The sequence below is a fragment of the Rhinoraja longicauda genome, chromosome 3 (genome assembly GCF_053455715.1).
Source record: "Rhinoraja longicauda isolate Sanriku21f chromosome 3, sRhiLon1.1, whole genome shotgun sequence".
NCBI classification, from domain to species: Eukaryota; Metazoa; Chordata; class Chondrichthyes; order Rajiformes; family Arhynchobatidae; genus Rhinoraja; species Rhinoraja longicauda.
In genome coordinates, this window is record NC_135955.1 from 13,307,558 (window position 1) to 13,327,650 (window position 20,093).

Genomic DNA, 20,093 nt, shown 5'->3' on the forward strand with positions numbered 1-20,093 from the left:
GTTCTGGGGAGAAGGCAGAAAAATGCGATTAGGAGGCAGAGATCAGCCATGATTGAATGGCGGAGTAGACCTGTGAAATGAGCCAAAAGTAGGCAGGTGGGCCTAGTGTAGATGGGACAGGTTGGTCAGCGTGGGCAAATTGGGCTGCAGGGCCTGTTTCCATGCTATGACTCTGACACTAAAATCAGCACAATATCACCCTCCTCTCCAAACCTGTGATTGTATTTGATGTTTTTACCTCGATACAGAGACTGGTCCATTTCTGCATCCCCCAGGAAACAAAAAAGGATGTATTATAAAGGGGCAAATTAAAGGAGCAGATGGCCTGGCATTTTGCGCTGCCGCACAAGTGTGAATGGAATCAGCATGAAACTATGAGTGTATCTGTATGCTCACCGCGTACACAAGTTACTTTACATTGTGTTGATTTAGTTGACACGTAATGAACTAATACCATTCCCATGTAGCTTCTTGCATCCATTTCCAGCTTCCAAAATGACTTGGACACAAAGGACAGCTGATGCTGGAATCTTGAGCAAAAACTGCAAACTGCTGGAATAACTCGGCGGGTCACGCAGCATCTCGAAAGAACATAGATAGGTGACGTTTCAAGAGGGTTTGTTAGATGTTACCTAAAATTGGAGTCTGAAGAAGGGTACTGGTCTAAAATGTTGCAGCCTGACCCTTCATTAAGAAGACCTAATGAAATGAACAGCCCTCTTCATCTTGCAAATGTCTTGCAAGTACGGAAACACTTTCCACACAAATTACCCAGCACTTTGTTTTTTTTCCTGAACGATTTGGTACCAACTAGAAAGTAGTTTTAGCGTTTCAGGTACATCAATATGTCCAGCTTTAATGTAGTCAACGTGCGGGAAGAGTTTGCGATGTTTACCATCTCCCATTTTGCCTTTGCTCCACAGGTGACATGTTGCGGTCACCACTCCCAGAGATTAGGCCAGAAGCACTTCCCCCTACAACCAGTACAGACACCGTGGTCATGGACACCAAGGAGAAAAAACCTGCAGCAAGGAAAAAATGTCTCTACAATCCCCCCACCGCCATGGAAACCAACAAAGTCATCATGGCAACCTCCTCAGCCACATCTTCTGTCTCATCTACAGCCACTACTGTGCAATCTAGTTCCAATCAGTTTAAGGTTTCATCAAAAAGACCGACATCACTAGGTAAAAGCAACCCACTTTCTCCAGAGTTTACCTCATGTCAATCCTAAAATATCAGTTATGCACATTTAATTTGAGTGCTTTTTTTATACATGTTCACATCAGACAATCAAAGGGCTTAATTTTTTAGGATGAGTATTTTGTAAATAATTTTTCCCCCTTATTTTGTTACTCATTCTTCTCCATTCCCGAGAGCTGCATCGCTTGCTTGGATTTGTTTCCAGACGTCTTATCAAAACCCTTCGTACCAGATTGGCACAAAAATGTAGCCTGACAGTCATAACCTGATGACAACTTGCATACAATTACAGAGTAGTTAAATTATTGATGCAGAACCCCAGATTCTTGATATGAAGATATAAAAAAGGTGCATCTAAATTCAATTAATAATGTAAATCCTGAATGTGGACTAAGGGCTCCAGTTATAAGGAGAGATTGGAGAGGCTAGGACTATTTTCCCTGGAGTGACGAAGGCTAAGGGGGTCCGTTTTTCGAAACAAGGGGGTGAATTTATAGAAATGTGTAAAGTTGAGAGGCAAAGATACGGCAGATAACCCTCATGCCTTTTTTCTCTCCAAAGTAAGGTAATCTAAAACTAGAGAATGTGGGTTTACGGTGAGCAGGGAAAGACTTAAAGGGTACATTGGTCGGCATGGACAAGTTGGGCCGAATGCCCTGTTTGAAAGCTGGGTAACTCCATAAATCAAGTAACATTGATAAAGGTTGTTATCCTACGGCAACCTGCAGACTCTTAATACCCACTGAAATGCCTGGGAAACCATCAATTCAGGGCCAGTTTGGGAAAGACAGTAAATGCTAATCTAATCAGCTCAATTATAAAACAGAAAAAAAAACATAGAACGTAGAAACATAGAAAATAGGAGCAGGTGTAGGCCATTCGGCCCTTCGAGCCAGCACTGCCATTCATGGCTTATCATCCAGAATCAGTGCCCTGTTCCTGCTTTTTCCCCATATCCCTTGATTCCTTTAGCCCTAAGAGCTGAATTCAACTCTCTTGAAGACATCCAGTGAATTGGCCTCCACTGCCTCCTGTGGCACTAAAATATTAGTTATGCACATTTAATTTTCTGTGGCAGAGAATTCCACAGATTCACAACTCTGGGTGAAAAAGTTTTTCTTCATCTCAGTCCTAAATGGCCTGCCTCTTATTCTTAAACTGTGACCCCTGGTTCTGGACTCCCCCAATATGGGAAACATTTTTCCTGCATCTAACCTGTTCAATCCCTTCATAATTTTATATGTTTCTATAAGATCCCCTCTCATCCTTCTAAATTCCACTGAAGCCCAATCGATCCATTCTTTCATCATATGTCAGTCCCGTCATCCCGAGAATTAACCTGGTAAACCGTCGCTGCATTCCCTCAATAGCAAGAATGTCCTTCCTCAAATTAGGAGACCAAAACTGCACACACTGCTCTAGGTGTGGTCTCACCAGGGCCTTGGACAACTGCAGTAGGACCTCCTTGTTCCTATACTCAAATCCTCTCGCTATGAAGGCCAACATGCCATTTGCTTTCTTCACTGTCTGCTGTACCTGCAAGCTTACTTTCAGCGACTGATGTACAAGGCCACCCAGGTCTGGTTGCACCTCCCCTTTTCCTAATCTGACACCATTCAGATAATAATCTGCCGCCTTGTTCTTGCCACCAAAGCGGATAACCTCACATTTATCTACATTATTATACTGCATCTGACTACGGGTGCTGTCCGTACAGGGTTTGTACGTTCTCCCTGTGACCGCATGTTTTCCCTCGGGGTGCTCCGGTTTCCTGCCACATTCCAAAGACATGCAGGTGTGTAGGTTAATTGGCTTCTGTAAAGTGTCTCTCGTGTGTAGGATTGAACTCGTGTACGGGTGATTATAGGTGGGTCGAGGGGGCATGTTTCAGCACTATCTCTAAACTAAACTATAGAAGTTGACGTCACTATCCATTGGGTTGCCTACACTATTGCAGTCATTTCATTGAATTTTATTATTCTTGGGACCTAAAGATTGAGTGTAGCTGGTTGATGGCATGAACACAATCAAGGATTGCAGTGTTGATTACTGGGCAATGGGTTTGAAATGATTAGTAAATAGGGAAGGATTCTAGATTTCCATCAACCCATATGTAGAATAAATATTCATAGACTCCATTCTTTAATGGCCCTACATTCATTCTGAGGATATACTACCTTGATGTAGGCAATTCCTATCAGAGCATAGAATTTCTTGATTTTTACAATAATAATTACTTTCAATGTTTTAAACACAGTAACTCAGCCTATGAAAAATAATCATTGAAAGTTGCAAGACAGAGGAAGTGTCACTTGCAAAATTAAATCACTGAATTTTGTTTCTCCAGATTAGTTCTGTCATTTTATTGTGTCTTATAAGTTTCTGCACTTGATGCAAAGCTGTAAAATGTTGTTCTGTATTTCGAGATGCCATTGTTGAATTTGCTTTTGTCCTTTGCTTTTGGTGCAGGTGAGGTGTTCCACAATTTAGGTAAAGAAGATCACAGACATCCCACACCAGTCGCACCTAGGAACAGCCCCACAGGTTTAACATCTCTTCCATCTCTCACGCCCACGCCGCTGTCCCCTGCCTCTGCACCTCACATGCCTAACTTTGTGACTTCACCTTTTCCAAAGACAGCTTCAACTGCCCCAGGTTTTATCGATCCCCATTCTGGGCTCTGTCCAACCTCCACTGCACCCCCTGCAATTACTGCAGAAAGTTCAGTGAGTGCATCAGCCAGCGTATGCAGGTTAGTATGTGAAGTGTATCTGAGTTTAAGTCAAATGTTTCATGAGTGTGACATATAAAGTAAGTCCGGAACAAACTGAACCCCATATTCAGTTTTGAGGTGTGAATTCAATAATGTCTGCAACTCAATCACAGTGATACAACATTGTCAGACTGACTCCATTTTGTTCTAAGTCCGTTCTTGATCATACAAAAGGATGGGCAATCTCTGCCCCTGCATTGCTAAAAACATGATGCATCAACCAAGTGATGACATCAGTTGCTGCCGCCTTGCAGTACTGAGGGAGCGCTGCATTGGTGGTACTCCTTTCCTATGTATGGGGTACAAAAAAGACAGTGCTGGAGTAACTCAGGCAGCATCTCTGAAAATCTTGGAAAGATGATGTTTTGGCTTGGGCCCCTTTTTCAGACTAATTGTAGTGGGGGGGGGGGGGGGGAGGAAGCTGGAAGAGCGGTGAGGGCGGGACAAAGTTGGGCAAGCAATAGGTGGATACAGGCGAGGGTGATTTTGATTGGCAGATGGGGAGTCAGTAACAAAGGCTAGAGGTGAAAAGATGAGGAGAGAAGAGGCATGAAATGTGAAGCCTGAGGAAGGGATGTCGGTGAAGGGATGGGAGGAGGGGGAAAGGGACGACGGGGTGGTGGGAGTATGGGTGCACATTAAGGTGGATGCAATGTTAATTGGTATGGGATGTTAATTTGAGGTCACTGCTGGTCTTTGCATTGATTAAGGTGGATGTTAAACTGTCCCCTTACTCATTTTAGAGGATGTTCTTCCTCATTTACCCAATTCTCATCCACTAGGTTCGATTGTGTTGTGCAATAATAGGTCATCTAATTCGCCTGCATAATCCTTTGTGGAAAAGCCAATGAAGAAGTCATAGGTTGCTGTGCAAATGCAAGCTAATGGGAATTAACTACAGCAAGAATATTCACAGACAGATCTCGCAACTGCTTTGCAGGGCAGGTAGAGAAGTCATTCCTGAGTAACAGCAGTGGAAAGGATTAAATCAACAATTGGAAACGATTCAGAGAGAAAGGGTTAAAGACAAATCACAAGTTATTATACTTATTGATTGCAACTTGGAAGTTTCCTGCTTCGAAACATAGTGCCTCTTGTTAAGTGACTGAGAACTGGTTGAGCTAGAACTAATAATACGAGGCTTTTATTTCCTATCATAGTGTGTTGACAAGTCCATTTAACTGGTGTTCTGGTGCTTCTGCAGTGACCCTGACTGCGAAGGACACCCATGTGCAAGTGGCAATGTGTACGATCATCAGCAGTTTGATGGCGAAGAAAGTCAGGACGAAGATAGCTGCTCGGAACATAGCTCTAGTACCTCAACCTCAACCAACCAGAAGGAAGGAAAATACTGTGACTGCTGCTACTGTGAATTCTTTGGTCACGGCGGGGTGAGTGATCCTTGCTCAGTCTGGGTTAGCTCTTCAACCGGAGTCACATCCATCAAGTTATACAGCCTGGATCCTTCAGCCCAATATGTCCTTGCCGTGCAAAATGCACCATCTAATAAGCCAGTACCATATGTCCACGGATGGCCCATATCCCCCTCAACTTTTCCTATCCATGTACCTGTCCAAGTCTCTTTTAAATGCTATTATAGTACCTGTTTCAACTATCTCCTCTGGCAGCTTATTTCATTTATCTATTGTCCAAGCACAGGACTTTGATAGTGCAGCACTGACAAAATTGTTCAACATCAAAGTGTTGTCCTTGGATCAAGTTGAATCTAAGTCCTGTCCATGTGCTGCAAAGATGCTACAGCATATTCATTGATTCACGTGTGATTTTGCAAATCAAAAAGGAATATTCATTGTTAATTTTTTGATCCATTTTTTGAAGCAGGTGGCTTGGATCATTAATTATCTCGAATGAGCCAACTGCAAAGTAGCAATTGAGGAGACATTTTGCACAGAACCTACATGAAGGAAATGTGAGGTCTTGAGGAATACGATGGTCACAATCCTCTGCATGGCTGAAATATTCAACAGTTCTTTGATATTTATGTTTTTGTGGATTCTTTGAGAATTTTGACTTCCATTGGAGGCCTTGGGAAAAGTTGAAAGGGAGCATTTCATTTGATATGGATTGTTGTCAATGATTCAGTGCACAACACAGGCTGACTATTCCACTGCCAGTAAGGAAAATCACTTAAACAGATTGAGTGTCAGATATTATGGATTTGCAGTTTTACTATAAAAGATCCTGAAAATTGTACAGTATGTTCCGACAACTAAACAAGTCTGAACCTTTGAACTTGTGCCAAAGCATGCATGCCTGCACTGAGCAAAGTTCAAATATGCATTAAAAAAATATAAACAGGAAATACAATACAATCAGTATGTCTTTCTTTACAATAATTGTGCTGTCAAATTAACTCGTTCTCTTCACAATGCATCAATCCTACTCCATGTTTCATCTTTAAACAATACATCAATGAAGTGTTATAGATATAGATTTATATAGATATAGATTTATGTGTATATAGATAGATATATAGATATGTGTGAATATATATATATATGTGTGTGTGTACATATACGCTTATAGCATTAAAAAAAAAGCTATTTATGAAAATATACACAAAACAGTGCACTCCTTTACATTCATAGTGTTGCCCACTACAATGCTACACATTCTGAGCATTGTCAAGTCAGTACGTTTGTGTAGTCATCCATCATGAAGTGCTGTTGTGAGCAGGAACTCCAAACTTGGTGAGATGGGGGCAGCACCAGGGCCAGATAAAGTGCACTGACATCACCCTGTCTGACTTCAACTAACTAACTCATCAGAGACCCGAGAGCAAAATCTTCTGATATACAGGAGAAATAACCCCCACATCCAACTGCAAAATTTCCAGCTGCCTTTTGAATGTCTGTTAAACTTTGACTTTTTCCTCAAATTGGTCTCTGCATATGTAAATGAACAGGTGGCTGGAAGCAATTTGCATAAAATGTTCTAAGGTTGTCGATACAGTTTTTTCAGGTCTGTTTATTCGCAACGAACATGCCAATGCTAAATCATTGTTAGATTTGATGTAATGGTATATGATTTGAAACTTCATGTTGGTTTAAGCTTGCTTCCACTCTAGCTTTGCTAATTCATGTTAAGGTGAAGGAGGAATAGTAGCTACCTGCGAGTAAACTCTGCTGCCCATGTATTTCAGCCACCTGCCGCGCCAACGAGTAGAAACTATGCAGAGATGCGGGAGAAGCTCCGCTTACGGCTCACCAAGCGCAAGGAGGAGCAGCCAAAGAAAGCAGACCCCATCCTCGAGAAAGAGCAGATAGTAGACCATAGAAAAGTGGAAGACCTATTACAGTTTATAAACAGCACAGAATCGAAACCAGTCAGCAGCTCGAGGGCAGCAAAACGGGCACGGCACAAGCAGCGAAAGGTAAGAGGTTTCTCTGCGTAGGCGCAAGGAACTGCAGGTGCTGGTTTACAGATAGAGACACAAAATGCTGGAGCAACTCTGCGGTCAGGTAACAGCCCTGGAGAACATGGATGGGTAACATTTCAGTTCGGGACCCTTCTTTGAATGCAAAATATTGTCTCCCCATGTTCCCCAGACATGCTGCCTAGCCCACTGAATTACTTCAGCACTTTGAGTTTCTCTGTGTTGTGGCTGGGGGGGGAGGGGGGGGGGGTGACTCAGTAGCTCAGTGGTAGAGCTGCTGAATTACAGTGGCAGACACCCGGGTTTGATCCTGACTGCGGGTGCTGTCTGCAGGGAGTTTGTACGTTCTCCCTGTGACAGCGTGGGTTTCCTTCCACTCTCCAAAGACGTTCAGGTTTGTAGGTTAATTGACTTTAGTAAAAGTGTAAATTGTCCCTATTGTGTAGAATAGTGTTAGTGTACGGGGTGATTGCTGGTTGGCACGGACTCGTTGGGCCGAAGAGCCTGCTTCCGCATTGTATCTCTAACGAACTCCCACTTGATCAAAGGCATTATTTTTGATTTACGAATATCCTTCTTTTAATGGCAGTGAACACTGTTTATGTCTGTTTAACTGTATTGAGTAACTTATTTTCTTTGTATTCAGACCTAAAACTGATGGTGCTGATGCATTAATCTCATTACCTCCCTCTGGGAAAATATGCGTCTCTAATGAAATCTGGCCAAGATCTGCAAGGAAAGATGACACAGAACAAAGTTATATTCACTGGAGATGCAAAGTTGAGGGTGAATTGTTAAAAAGTTTCCAGCTATTGGGAAGTGCTGAAAATAAATTGGAACCCAAGTATTAGAGGCCGTGGTATTAGAACCAGATCTTTAAAATGTGGAAGTTCCTTCCAAAATTGGCAGTTGATGCAAGTTCGATTAATTTTACAACTGAGGTTGACTGATTGTTTATGAATCAACGATACTCATGGAGATTTGTAAAATTTATGGTTGCTGTGTAAATTTTATAAAATTAATATCCAGAGGCAGGGACAATATATCTGGAGGTATAATCTCCAACCCACTGCAACAGATGGGGAATTTGTTTATTCAACTAACTTGAATTCAACTAACTAAATAAACACTTAGTATCAGCAAAGGTGTCCATGAGGCTGCAATTTACTTGAACAACCCATTTGACATCTCGGGAAAATTTCACCACAAAAGCAGAAAAGACAGAAAAAAGTCAGCGGCATTTGTTCCAGAGTGATGTTTCAGGTCCATGGCCTTTTGGCTCAAGCTTCTGTCTACCGGGCCTGGAGGTGGCCCACAGCTATTGGGTTAAACTTTTAGTTGCTCTTGAAAGTGGCTTGGCATGATACTCAGGTTAGAGATAGGCAGGATTGGGGAGTTAAAGTGGCAGAAACCAGTATTTAAAGGGGAAGAGAAAAATAACAGATTAATCATGATCTCATGTTTAAGGACCAAACTTAAGGTGTCGTCACTATACTTTTGTATTATTTTCATGTGTCACTGTTATGTGTTTTGAAACTAGGTTGAGCAAATAAAATGGAGAAACCAGGAGCTTTGTCTTCAATCACACAGGGTGGTGGGTGTATGGAACAAGTTGCCAGAGAAGGTAGTTGAGGCAGGTACTTTAACACCATTTAAAAGACGTTTGGACAGGTGTGGGCATAGGGAAAGCTTAGAGGGATATGTATCAAACCTGGGCAGGTGGGACCAGTGTCGTTGGGACATCTTGGTCAGCATGGCTGTATGACTCTGACACATCATAGACCTTTATGCCATAGAATGCCATTCACCCATGCTTGTCATAAGTGGAAATGGCCCATTAGAGATCAAAGGAACACCACTCTTTCCCAGGATAACTTGATGTCCTTAATATAATTGCAAAATGGTTTTAACCTTCCCCTCCCCTGTCAAGCTTCTGAGAACATCACATGCTTCATTTTGCAGAGCCTTTAGTTGGGATTTTGAATTAAAATTTGCAGTTCAAAGGGATGTGTGCAAAGTAGAATTGTTTTTCGGATGCACATCTAGGGAAGTGGTTGTGACAGAGTTCACACACCCTCTGAGGGAATAAATTGGATTTGTGATTGAAACAGAGGAAGGTTGGGACAGGAGGAGTGTTGGGAGAGTGAGATTAGTTTTGGACTTCTGTCCAAGATTTGACACAGACATACTGAGATAAATCACGGCTTAGTTTCTGTGCAAGCCTACCTCAACAAACCACCTGTAGACCTGGCATGAAGCAATTTGTCACAGAAGGGAGCAAAGGTTTGGGCCACCTAGAGTTGTGGACCCCAATCTGTGATTAGTGTTGACATTGGAAGAAATTAATTGAAGGTTCTAAAGACCCAATGCTCCACTCGGTGAGTAACACATCTCCTTGTAGCTTTGGCTCGATAAACTTACTGCTGTTTTCCTCCAGCAGGAAGAGAAGGCTCGTCTCGAGACCGAGGCCCGTGAGAGAGAACAGTTGCAACTGCTGGAAGAGCAGAGGCAGCGGGAAGAGGAGGAGCGAATAAAACAGGAGTTGCAACGGCTTCAAGAGCTGCAGCAAATCCGGTCGGCCAAGAAAAAGAAAAAAGAAAGAACTAAAGAGTCCCTGAAAGGCGAGTGTCTTCTGCAAAATGCACGGCTAAAGGAAACTGCCGTGGATCTGGTAAACGACAGCGGCAAATCCCAGCAGCCGGACCCTGCAACAAAACCCAACAACTTTCCGCCCGGGCAGGCAAATGGCAAGGAAGAGCGAAGAGCGGAGCCGGAACCTAGAGCGCCTCGGCTGGTGCCTGCCAATGGGAAGGACCTCAGAGTGGCCCAAGCCCCAGCTCAACGGGAGGGGAAGGTCAAGCGGCCCGAGACCAATAGCAGCCCAGACCCCACGGCAGTACAAAACGAAGTCAATATCAAGCAGAAGTTAAAATTGCAGGCAATCAAACCAAGTATTGAGCGGCACTCGAAGCTGGCCGAGGGCTTCAGACCTTGCGACGTGCACCAGAAAACCTCGGCCAAGTGCCAGCCGGAGCTGGGAGCGCCCAAACCAAAGCTGCCCGAGTGCCAAATGTTAACGGAGCAGAAGAAGGAGGAGAAGAAAGGAGTCAACGGCAATTGGAGGAAGCTCAACCACGTGAAGGAAGACCGGGTACCGTCAGAGTGTGAACCTGCCCCTTCCAACGATCAGCCGCAAGTTAACAAAAACACTGCAGAATCGCCCCAGCCCAAAGGAAAGACCAAGAAAAATAAAAAGAAGAAGGGCGACAAGCTGAACAACTCCATCGGTAAGGTTCACCATTTTTCCACCAAATTTGTATGTTAAGCTTAGGTTTATTGGTATTACATGCACCATGGTACAGTGGCACAGCAGTAGAGTTGCTGCCTTACAGCGCCGGAGAGACCCGGGTTTGGCCCTGACTACGGGTACTGTTTGTATGGAGTTTGTATGTTCCTGCCTGGGGACGTGTGGGTTTTCTCTGGGTGCTCCGGTTTCCCACAACATTCCAAAGATGTACACAGGTTAATTGGCTTCAGTAAAATTATAAATTGTCCCTAGTGTGTAGGATAGTGCTACTGTACTGGGTGATCGCTGGTCGGCATGAACTCAGTGGGCAGAAGGGCCTGTTTCCACACTGTATCTCTAATGTCTAAAGTAAAGTCTGTAAGCATTATTTTGCATGCTATCAAATCAGATAATATTATGCATAAATACAATCAAGCCAAACTCGAGTACAAAAGGTAGGCAAAGACAGCGTTGTCACTTATTTACAGATGGAAAAAAAACTTAAGAGAACAGAATGATTGTGTTGAATGAAAGTAGATCCTCCTTTGGGATCAGCGTGCAAATAGTTGCCACACTTCAACTGCATTTTTATTCATTCTATAATAATGTAAATTTACAATAATTGACAGGAACATTAATCAGTAACGCAAGTGATTCACGTGCATTGAGACGTAAGAGACCGCAGATGCTGGAGTCTTCAGCAAAATACACAGGTAAAGCAGCAGCTGTGGAAGGAAGCATTCCAACCCGAGACGTCTGTCAGTTCCCCTCCACGGGTGCTGCCTAACTTGCTAACTTCCTTCAACACTTTGTTTTTTGATTCTTGCACATCAATTTACCTCAGCTAAAAGATCTATCCTGAAAGCAGCAGTCATATGAACTTTATTTCGGTTTGTAAATCTAGCAACAATGCTGAATCAAACTTCTAATCCCGAATGCTTTGAACTTTGGCCCTTAACTAACAAACTTTTTCGACCCTTGGATGTTATTCCTTTGAATTCACTTTTTAGAAATGACCCCCTGACAAATTAACATTTTCATGAACTCAGTAGGTTTAAAGGGAGCCACAGACACAAGGCCGCCCGCACTCGGTTTTGGGAGAGTTTGTGAACTGTGACCTTTGAGTTTCGGAGGACTTGTGGGTAAACGGGGACTTCGGAGCTTTTGGGGAAATGTGGAGAACAGGGCCCTGAGAGTTTCAAGAGAATGTGGTAAATAAACCACCCACTGAGCCAGATACCAAACATTGGGATTTCCAAATAATTATAGAATGGATTAACCCGGAAAAAAAAAAGTACTGTAGGAATTCAGGCAGCATCTGTGAGGAGAGTGGACAGACAATTTTCGGATCAGGACCCACTTTCAGATGGATGGATTATCAGAGTTTTGCCAAATATAGGCTGAAACCCAGTGTCTTTGAGCAGGGGAAAGGAGCAGGGTGACAGTGTTCAACCTTTGGACCTTGGGCGGCAGCAAGTGTCCACCACGAGAGGGAGCCTTAAGACTAGTTAATGACAATTGCTGTTGGGCCTGGTTTCATCATTCAAAGTGAGTGAAAGGTTTTAGAAGCAAAGTTAGTTAACAGGCTGTAATTGAAGACAATGTCTGAGAGAAAGTTTTTGGCAAAAACCTTCAAGCGAAACCATCCCTAAAACCTATTCTATCGTTCTAACCAAAATCGAAAATTGACTGGGGAGGAAGGAAAGGGGAACTTGTCCTCCCTGTCTGTAGGAAAGAATTACAGATGCTGGTTTACTCTAAAGATAGACACAAAGTGCTGGAGTAACTCAGTCGGCCAGGCAGCATCTCTGGAGAGAAGGAATGGGGCAAGACCCTTTTTCAGACTGTGGATATCTTCCTCATCTGTGGATATAATAACCCGATGCCAGTAATCTGTAATAAACAAACTTTTCGTTTTGAGCAACATTTAGGGTGGTGCGGCTGGTAAAGCTACTGCCCCACAGCACCAGAGACGTAAGTTCCATCTTGAGCGGTTGCTGTCCGTGTGAAGTTTGCACGTTCTCCCTGTGACCGGGGTGACTTTCCTCCGGGCGCTCCAGTTTCCTCCCACATCCCAAAGACGTGCGGGTTTGTGGGTTAAATTGTAAATTGCCCCTGGTGTGTAGGTCGGGGATGAGAAAGTGGGATAACATAGAACTAGTGTGAGCGGGTGATCGATGGTCGTGTAGACTCGGAGGGAAGAAGGGCCTGTTTCCATGCTCAATCTCTGAACTAAACTAAACATGGGAATTGGTTGGTGAGAAATGAATGAGGTACAACAAACTCTTATGATTATTGCATGGTCTCGTTGGTTTGGTATAGAAAAACTGACATGAGGAAATCCCAACAGTGGTGGGAATTTTGGAAATCGGTTCCAAAGTCACTTGTTCCTCACTTTATTCTGTAGCAGTCACCACATACAATGCGTCAGATGATTCTCATTTAGCATCCTGAAATGTTGTCTCAAATTTGATCTAATTCATTCAGCGATTTTGTTTTATTATCCAACAGATGATGTGTTCCTGCCTAAAGACATCGATTTGGACAGTGTGGAAATGGATGAAACCGAGAGAGAAGTGGAATACTTCAAGAGGTAATGCAAATCGTGGTGGTGTGATGTTGTGCTTATGGCTGGGTGTGCTGTAACGTTACTTTTTTAGTAAAGAGGAACCTTATTCCAGTAAGTGGTACATGGGGGACATTTTTTTTTCTTGTGAAATGAGTGTAACTGGCAAGGATTTGACCATGTTGTCTTTTCCTGCCCAGCAGTTGAGTAGTTTATTGTCACATGTACCGAGGTACAGTGAAACGCTTTTGTTGCATGGTAACCAGTCAGCGAAAAGACTATACATGATTACAGTTGAGCCATCCACAGTGTACAGCTGCATGATAAAGGGAATAGCGTTTAGTGCAAGGTAAAGTCTTATTAAAGATAGTCTGATGGTCTCTGATGAGGTAGATAGTAGCACAGGACTGCTACCCTAGTTGTTGATAGTCAAGTCAAGTCAAGTCAATTTTATTTGTATAGCACATTTAAAAACAACCCACGTTGACCAAAGTGCTGTACATCTGATTAGGTACTAAGGAAAAAATGAAACATACAGTAGCACGCAAACATAACAGCACATACAAAACAGTTCACAGCGCCTCCTCAATGAGCCTCAAACGCTAGGGAGTAGAAGTAGGTTTTGAGCCTGGACTTAAAGGAGTCGATGGAGGGGGCAGTTCTGATGGGGAGAGGGATGCTGTTCCACAGTCTAGGGGCTGCAACCGCAAAAGCGCGGTCACCCCTGAGCTTAAGCCTGGACCGCGGGATAGTGAGTAGCCCCAAGTCGGCCGACCTGAGGGACCTGGAGTTAGAGAGGTGGGTTAGAAGATTTTTGATGTGGGGGGGGAGAATGTCCATTTAGGGCTTTATACGTGAATAGGAGTAGCTTGAAGTTGATTCTGTACCGTACAGGGAGCCAGTGGAGAGAGGCCAGAATCGGCGTGATGTGGTCCCTTTTACGGGTACCCGTCAGGAGTCTCGCTGCGGTGTTTTGGACCAGTTGCAGGCGGGACAGGGAAGATTGGCTGATCCCAGTGTATAGGGAGTTGCAGTAGTCTAGGCGGGAGGAAATGAAAGCGTGAATGATTTTTTCATAGGATAGGATGGTCCAGTTGCCTATTAACAGCTGGTAGGAAACTTGGAAGAAAAAGCAGCATAGAAAAATGTGTTTCAAGTTTGCAGAAAACAATTTACTAACTGATATCAAAACTAGGTTTTTGGTTTTTGTGGAAGAAATAAAAAGATTTAGGGTTAGCGAGAAGCCAACGAGGACAAAATCGTAGACATTGTCTATATGGACTTCAGCAAGGCATTTGATGTTTTGCAGGGTAGGCTGTTCTGTAAGGTAGGACCGCATGGGATCCAGGGAGAGCTAGCCATCCTGTTTGAGAATTGGTTTCATGGAAGGAAACAGAGGGTGATGGTGGCAGGTTGTTTTTCGGACTGGAGGCCTGTGACTAGTGTGCCTCAGGGATCGGTGCTGGGCCCTTTACTGTTTGTGGTTGATATCAATGATTTGGATGAAAATGTAGAAGGCATGATTAGTACGTTTGCAGATGACACTAAAATGAATGGTGTCATAGATAGCAAAGATGGTTATCGCAAATTACAGCAGAAACGTGATCAGTTGGGCAAGTGGACTGCGAAATGGTTAATGGAGTTTAATGCAGATAAGTGTGAGGTGTTGCATTTTGGGAACTCAAACCAGAACAGGACCTTCACCTCTTTCCCCAGCCAACATTGGACCATTATGGGCTCCACCCTTCCTTGGTCATCTGTTGCCAGCCCTGATTTGTTCTGGCCTTTTCCTACCTCCAGTTCAACTCCCCTCTACTTTCAGACTGAAGAAAGGTGAAATGTCACCCATCCTTATCTTCAGGGATCCTGCCTGACCTGTTGAGTTACTTCAGCCCGTTGTGTCCATAGAAGAGTACAGCACAGGAACAGCCCCTTCAGCCAACAGTGTCCATGCCCTATATGATGTCATGTTAAACTGTGGTCCATATCCCTCCATTCCCTGAATATCCATGTGTCTGTCTAAAAGCGTCTCAAAGCCACGACCGTATCTGCCTCCATCACCACCCCTGGCAACGTTTGGGTGGCATAGTCCCTTTAAAACCAATATTTGCGACTTCAGCCAGAATTCATTAGCCATTGTATTGTGCTCAAGTGAGCTGAGTTCAGGCAAGAATGGCTGGCCTCGATTATTTGCTCCTCATTCATGTGAACAGAACGTGCAACGTTCTTGCATGATAAAATACCAAAAGAGTGCTAGCATGTCATATCAATCCTCGATTATAATAGGCACAAACATGGGCATTGCCACAGACGGCTGTGGAGGCCAAGATATTGAGTATTTTTAAAGTGGAGATTGAGAGGGTCTTGATTAATAAGGGTGTCAAAGGTAACCTTTGACAGGCGGGACAATGGGATTGAGAGGAAAAAATAGATCGGCCATGATTGAATGGCGGAGTAGCCTTGATGGGTTAAATGGCCTAATTCTGCTCCTGTCTTATGGGCAAATGGCATTCACTCAGATTTCCTGATGATGGCAAATTGCAGCTAATTCCACTGGCTATACCCTTGATTATTCAGTCATTCCAAGGGTGAATTCACCTTGAGTGATGGGAAGGAGAAGGCTGGTTCGTGGACTGGGTTTCCTGCTGTGTATTGTTTTTCACTATTACTCCTTGAAAATATTGTGTTATTTGTTAACCAACCAGTGTTTGATGAATTGACTCAAATGTAAAATATTCCCATAAGTGAGTAGCCCAATGCTGTTAAAGCTGACCACAGGCAGTCTAAAGAAGTGCTCCAACCCAAAACATCACCTGTTCATTGCTTCCAAAGATGCTGCCTCACCTGCTGAGTTCCTCCAGCACTTTGTGCTTTGCTCAAGATTCCAACGTCTGAAGTTCCTTGTCTCTCTATACTTTTAAATGACTCACAGAAAGCAGTGCTTGGGCATGCATTTAATTATCAAAAGTCAAGCGTGTTCAAATATCGTATGTCCCTAAATACTTGAACAAAACTTGAACCAGCATCCACAACTCCTGTCTGCTCTCTAATTGAAAGCCTTACTTGCTGCAGCATAACAGCCCAGTAAACATAATAACACACAGATAATATATAATAATCAAAAATACAATTTAAAAATTGATCCTGATACTAGGTAACCACAATAGTGCAAACATCCAAGTTGATAGTGCAACTTAGACAACAATAGTGGCTGAGGTTAGTGTTGTTGGGTGGATTTGTGAGTTTGTCTAACCTTTGCGTTCTCCTTTTCCATGCTAGATTCTGCTTAGATTCAGCCCGACAAACCAGACAAAGGCTCTCCATCAACTGGTCCAACTTCAGCTTGAAGAAAACCACGTTTGCTGCTCACTGATGAGATGACAAGTTCCCCCCACCCCCCGAAGGAACCAACATATGACTCCTCCGAATATTCTCACTTGGATACACAGTACTCTGCTGCGCTGAGAGCTCACCAGGTTGTTGATCCTGGAACTGCCTTGCCTTCCCCATCTCCCCTGCTCCCTCCATTACCATCCCCCCCCGCCCCCCACAGCTGTGTGAGATTCTGCACTGGGATAGGGTGCAGAGCGCCCTGGTCCTTATGACTTTGTTGCAGTGTATGGAGAGAGAGTTGGCCAACTGTTGATCCACTTTCTCCTTACCTGAAATCTTTTTTTTTTTTTTTTGTTTGCTTGTGTGTTTGTAGTCTGTGAGTGGAACTTTCTCAACAGTAGCCGCAATCCTTTTGGGTTGCAGCTCAAACAGCCTTCCGTCTCTGGCATTTCCGCTTTTCACGGCCCCAGTGTTCTGCCCAGGACTCCACTCGGGTGAAGGTCAATCTGTTTGTTCTCTCCTTCGCATCGATCCGTTGCAGCATTTTACTCACATCTTGCATCCAGCACTGTACATACAGTCCGACTACTGACAAGGGAATGGACAGCATCGGTTTTTACTCTTCCTTGATCCGGCATTCCCCCTCCCCCACAACGAGAAGGTCTGAACGAAGGAAATGTTCATACTGAACTGGGCAGTGAAACCCCAGTCGCCTCCAGTACTCCTTCACAAACTCACTGTTTGAAGTGTACAAGGTTACGCTATATTGTGTTTGATTTCTGACTTGTAGCCAGCTTGTGTAAGAATACTTGCAGAATGAATTCAAATGAACAATGCTCACACTATCGACCTGTTATAGAGTGTATAATTGTATTAACACTGAAGCCAGAACTGGCTACTTTTTTAACATATTGTTAAGTAATATTAAAAAAAATCATGTCTTTCTTTTCGAAAGATGGAATACAGTAGTATGGCAGAAATGTGAATGTGTGGCTTGTCTTTTTCGGTCAGTCCTTTGTGGTCTTGTATTTCTGAGCACACAGGAGGAAGATGGAAAGCGAGTGGATAATAAGTGGTAAGATGGACAAAGAATTGGAGAACCAGAAAGGTTTGAGCACTGAGTTAAATATCCTTTTAAAAAAAAGTGGAACACTAAGTGGTAAAAGGGCAACCTATTTATACTGTCCATTTGTAACTTCAGAACATCCGAAGTACCTTCAAGCCAGTGAACGTTTTGCAACTGAATTGTGAAAAATGCACTTTAGGTTTAGATTTATTATTGTCGTGCGTACCAAGATACAGTGAAAAGTTTTGAATGGTATCCGATAAAATCACAATATTATACGTAGAGATATTCAAGCCAAAAGTACAACAGGTAGATCAAAGGGAAAGACTAAACTTACAGAATAGTGAAAGGCCTGGATAGAGTGGATGTGGAGAGGATGTTTCCACTAGTGGGAGAGTCTAGGACCAGAGGCCATAGCCTCTGAATAAATGGATGTACCTTTAGGAAGAAGATGGGGAGGAATTTCTTTAGTCAGAGGGTGGTGAATCTGTGGAATTCATTGCCACTGACAGCTGTAGAGGCTTTTATTAGGTATTTTTATGGTGCAGATTGACAGGTTCTCAATTAGTGAGAGTGTCAGGGGTTATGGAGAGAAGGCAGGAGAATGGGGTTGAGAAGTAAAGATAGATCAGCCATGATTGAATGGCGGAGTAGTCTTGATGAGCCGAATGGCCTTATTTTGTTCCTATAACACATACTTATAAACTTGTATAGAGTGCAGAATATTTGCTATTTCACGTCGTTTCCACAAATAGCAACACTGAATTGATTATATTTTTAAATTGATGTTGCTTGGGGATTAAAAAAAAGTGGTCCAAGCGTACACGAACTTCTCTGCTCATATTCAAAGCAGTGTTTTGGATCTTTTATACCTAACTGAAGGAAAACTGTGCCTCATTTCAATATCCTTGGAAAATGCAGCAGCCCCTCCCTCGGCAGTGTGGCTGCCTGGATTTTGTGCTGAACTCCCTGAAATGGAGTAATCCCACAATGTTGAGCTGCAAGGTAAGACACTGATTCTAACTAAAGATGCGTTTTGACTCTATTTTTTAAATGTACACATGGATAGTATACACAAAAATCATTTGGTTGCACCCGTCCTCCAGCACTTTGTGTTTTGTTCAATCATTGGGTTGACCTGACCAGTATCGAGTAAAGAAACAAGGAACTGCAGATGCTGGTTTACAAAAAACGAATGTTAGAGTAACTCAGCAGGTCAGGCAGTGTTTCTGGGCAGCACAGTGGTGCAGCAGGGGTGGCATGGTGGTGCAGCAGTAGAGTTACTGCCTTACAGCGCCAGAGACACAGGTTCGATCCTGACCTTGGGTGCTGTCTCTATGGGGTTTGTACGTTCTTCCTGTGACCGTTTGGGTTTTCTCCAGATGCTCCGGCTTCCTACCATATTACAAAGATTGCAGGTTAATTGGCTTCTGTAAATTGTCCCGAGTGTGTAGGATAGTACTAGTGTACGGGGTGATCGCTGGTTGGCGCAGACTGAAGTGCTTGTTTCCACGCTGCATCTATAAAGTCTAAAGAATCGTGGGTAGGTGATGTTTTGGGTCGGGACCATTCTTCAGACTGATTGCAGTAGTGGTGCGAGGGGAGAAAGATGGAAGAGCTCTCATCCAGCTTTCGTTTTCTCCCGCCCAGTCCCCCACCTTACAATGTCTGAAGATGTGCCCCGAACTGAAACGTTACCTATCCATGTTCTCCAGTGTGGAGTGCAGTGCAGTTGTGGATGTCCTTACAAATGATATCAAAGCCACGGGAATGTCAGGAAGAAGACCATTCATTTCAACGGACAGGAAACTTGGGCATCTAATTATTCGCAGAGTTGCTGAATATCAATAGGCAGAAAAGAGGAAGTTGGGGAACTCAGAAAAGCAGAAGTAATGATAATTTGTAAATAGGGAAGTAAATATCTATGTGTAAGAAGTATAAAGAAGGGGGCAGTGCAAGGGAAATATCTACATAAATAGAATTGACTCAGGTTGAATGTACTCTAATTGAGTGTTACGATCAAAGAACCATCCAGATATCATCATCTTGTCTAAAACCAACCGTGCCTTGTCCTATTCTCTGAACCACTTTTTAATTCCAAAAACCTTGTGCACCCACTTCAAATTGTTGAACCATTTCCTTTGTGTTTTTGGGGAGAATAGACAATAGGTGCAGGAGCAGGCCATTCGGCCCTTCGAGCCAGCACCGCCATTCACTGTGATCATGGCTGATCATCCACAATCAGTATCTGTTCCTGCCTTCTCCCCATATCCCTTGACTCCGCTATCTTTAAGAGCTCTATCTAACTCTCTCTTGAAAGCATGCAGCGAATCGGCCTCCACTGTCTTCTGAGGCAGAGAATTCCACAGATTCACAACTTTGGGTGAAAAAGGTTTTCCTCATCTCAGTTCTAAATGGCCTACCCCTTTTTCTTAAACTGTGGCCCCTGGTTCTGGACTTCCCCCAACA

The 20,093-nt window shown here is 43.5% G+C and overlaps 1 protein-coding gene across 4 annotated transcripts in view; it reads left to right on the forward strand.

Moving 5' to 3' along the window:
• The window catches only part of fam193a (family with sequence similarity 193 member A), a 154,300-nt gene extending 136,772 nt beyond the window's left edge, over positions 1 to 17,528 (forward strand). For 2 of the 4 annotated variants that reach the window (XM_078431893.1, XM_078431911.1), the window contains exons 16-23: positions 924 to 1,187; positions 3,673 to 3,955; positions 5,181 to 5,367; positions 7,140 to 7,370; positions 9,811 to 10,660; positions 11,289 to 11,372; positions 13,171 to 13,252; positions 16,505 to 17,528. In XM_078431893.1, the coding sequence (XP_078288019.1) occupies positions 924 to 1,187; positions 3,673 to 3,955; positions 5,181 to 5,367; positions 7,140 to 7,370; positions 9,811 to 10,660; positions 11,289 to 11,372; positions 13,171 to 13,252; positions 16,505 to 16,598 (2,075 nt within the window). In that variant the 3' untranslated portion in view covers positions 16,599 to 17,528. The remainder of the gene's footprint in view (positions 1 to 923; positions 1,188 to 3,672; positions 3,956 to 5,180; positions 5,368 to 7,139; positions 7,371 to 9,810; positions 10,661 to 11,288; positions 11,373 to 13,170; positions 13,253 to 16,504) is intronic. The other 2 variants (XM_078431898.1, XM_078431903.1) reach the window with 2 other exon arrangements.
• Positions 17,529 to 20,093: the final 2,565 nt, after the last annotated feature.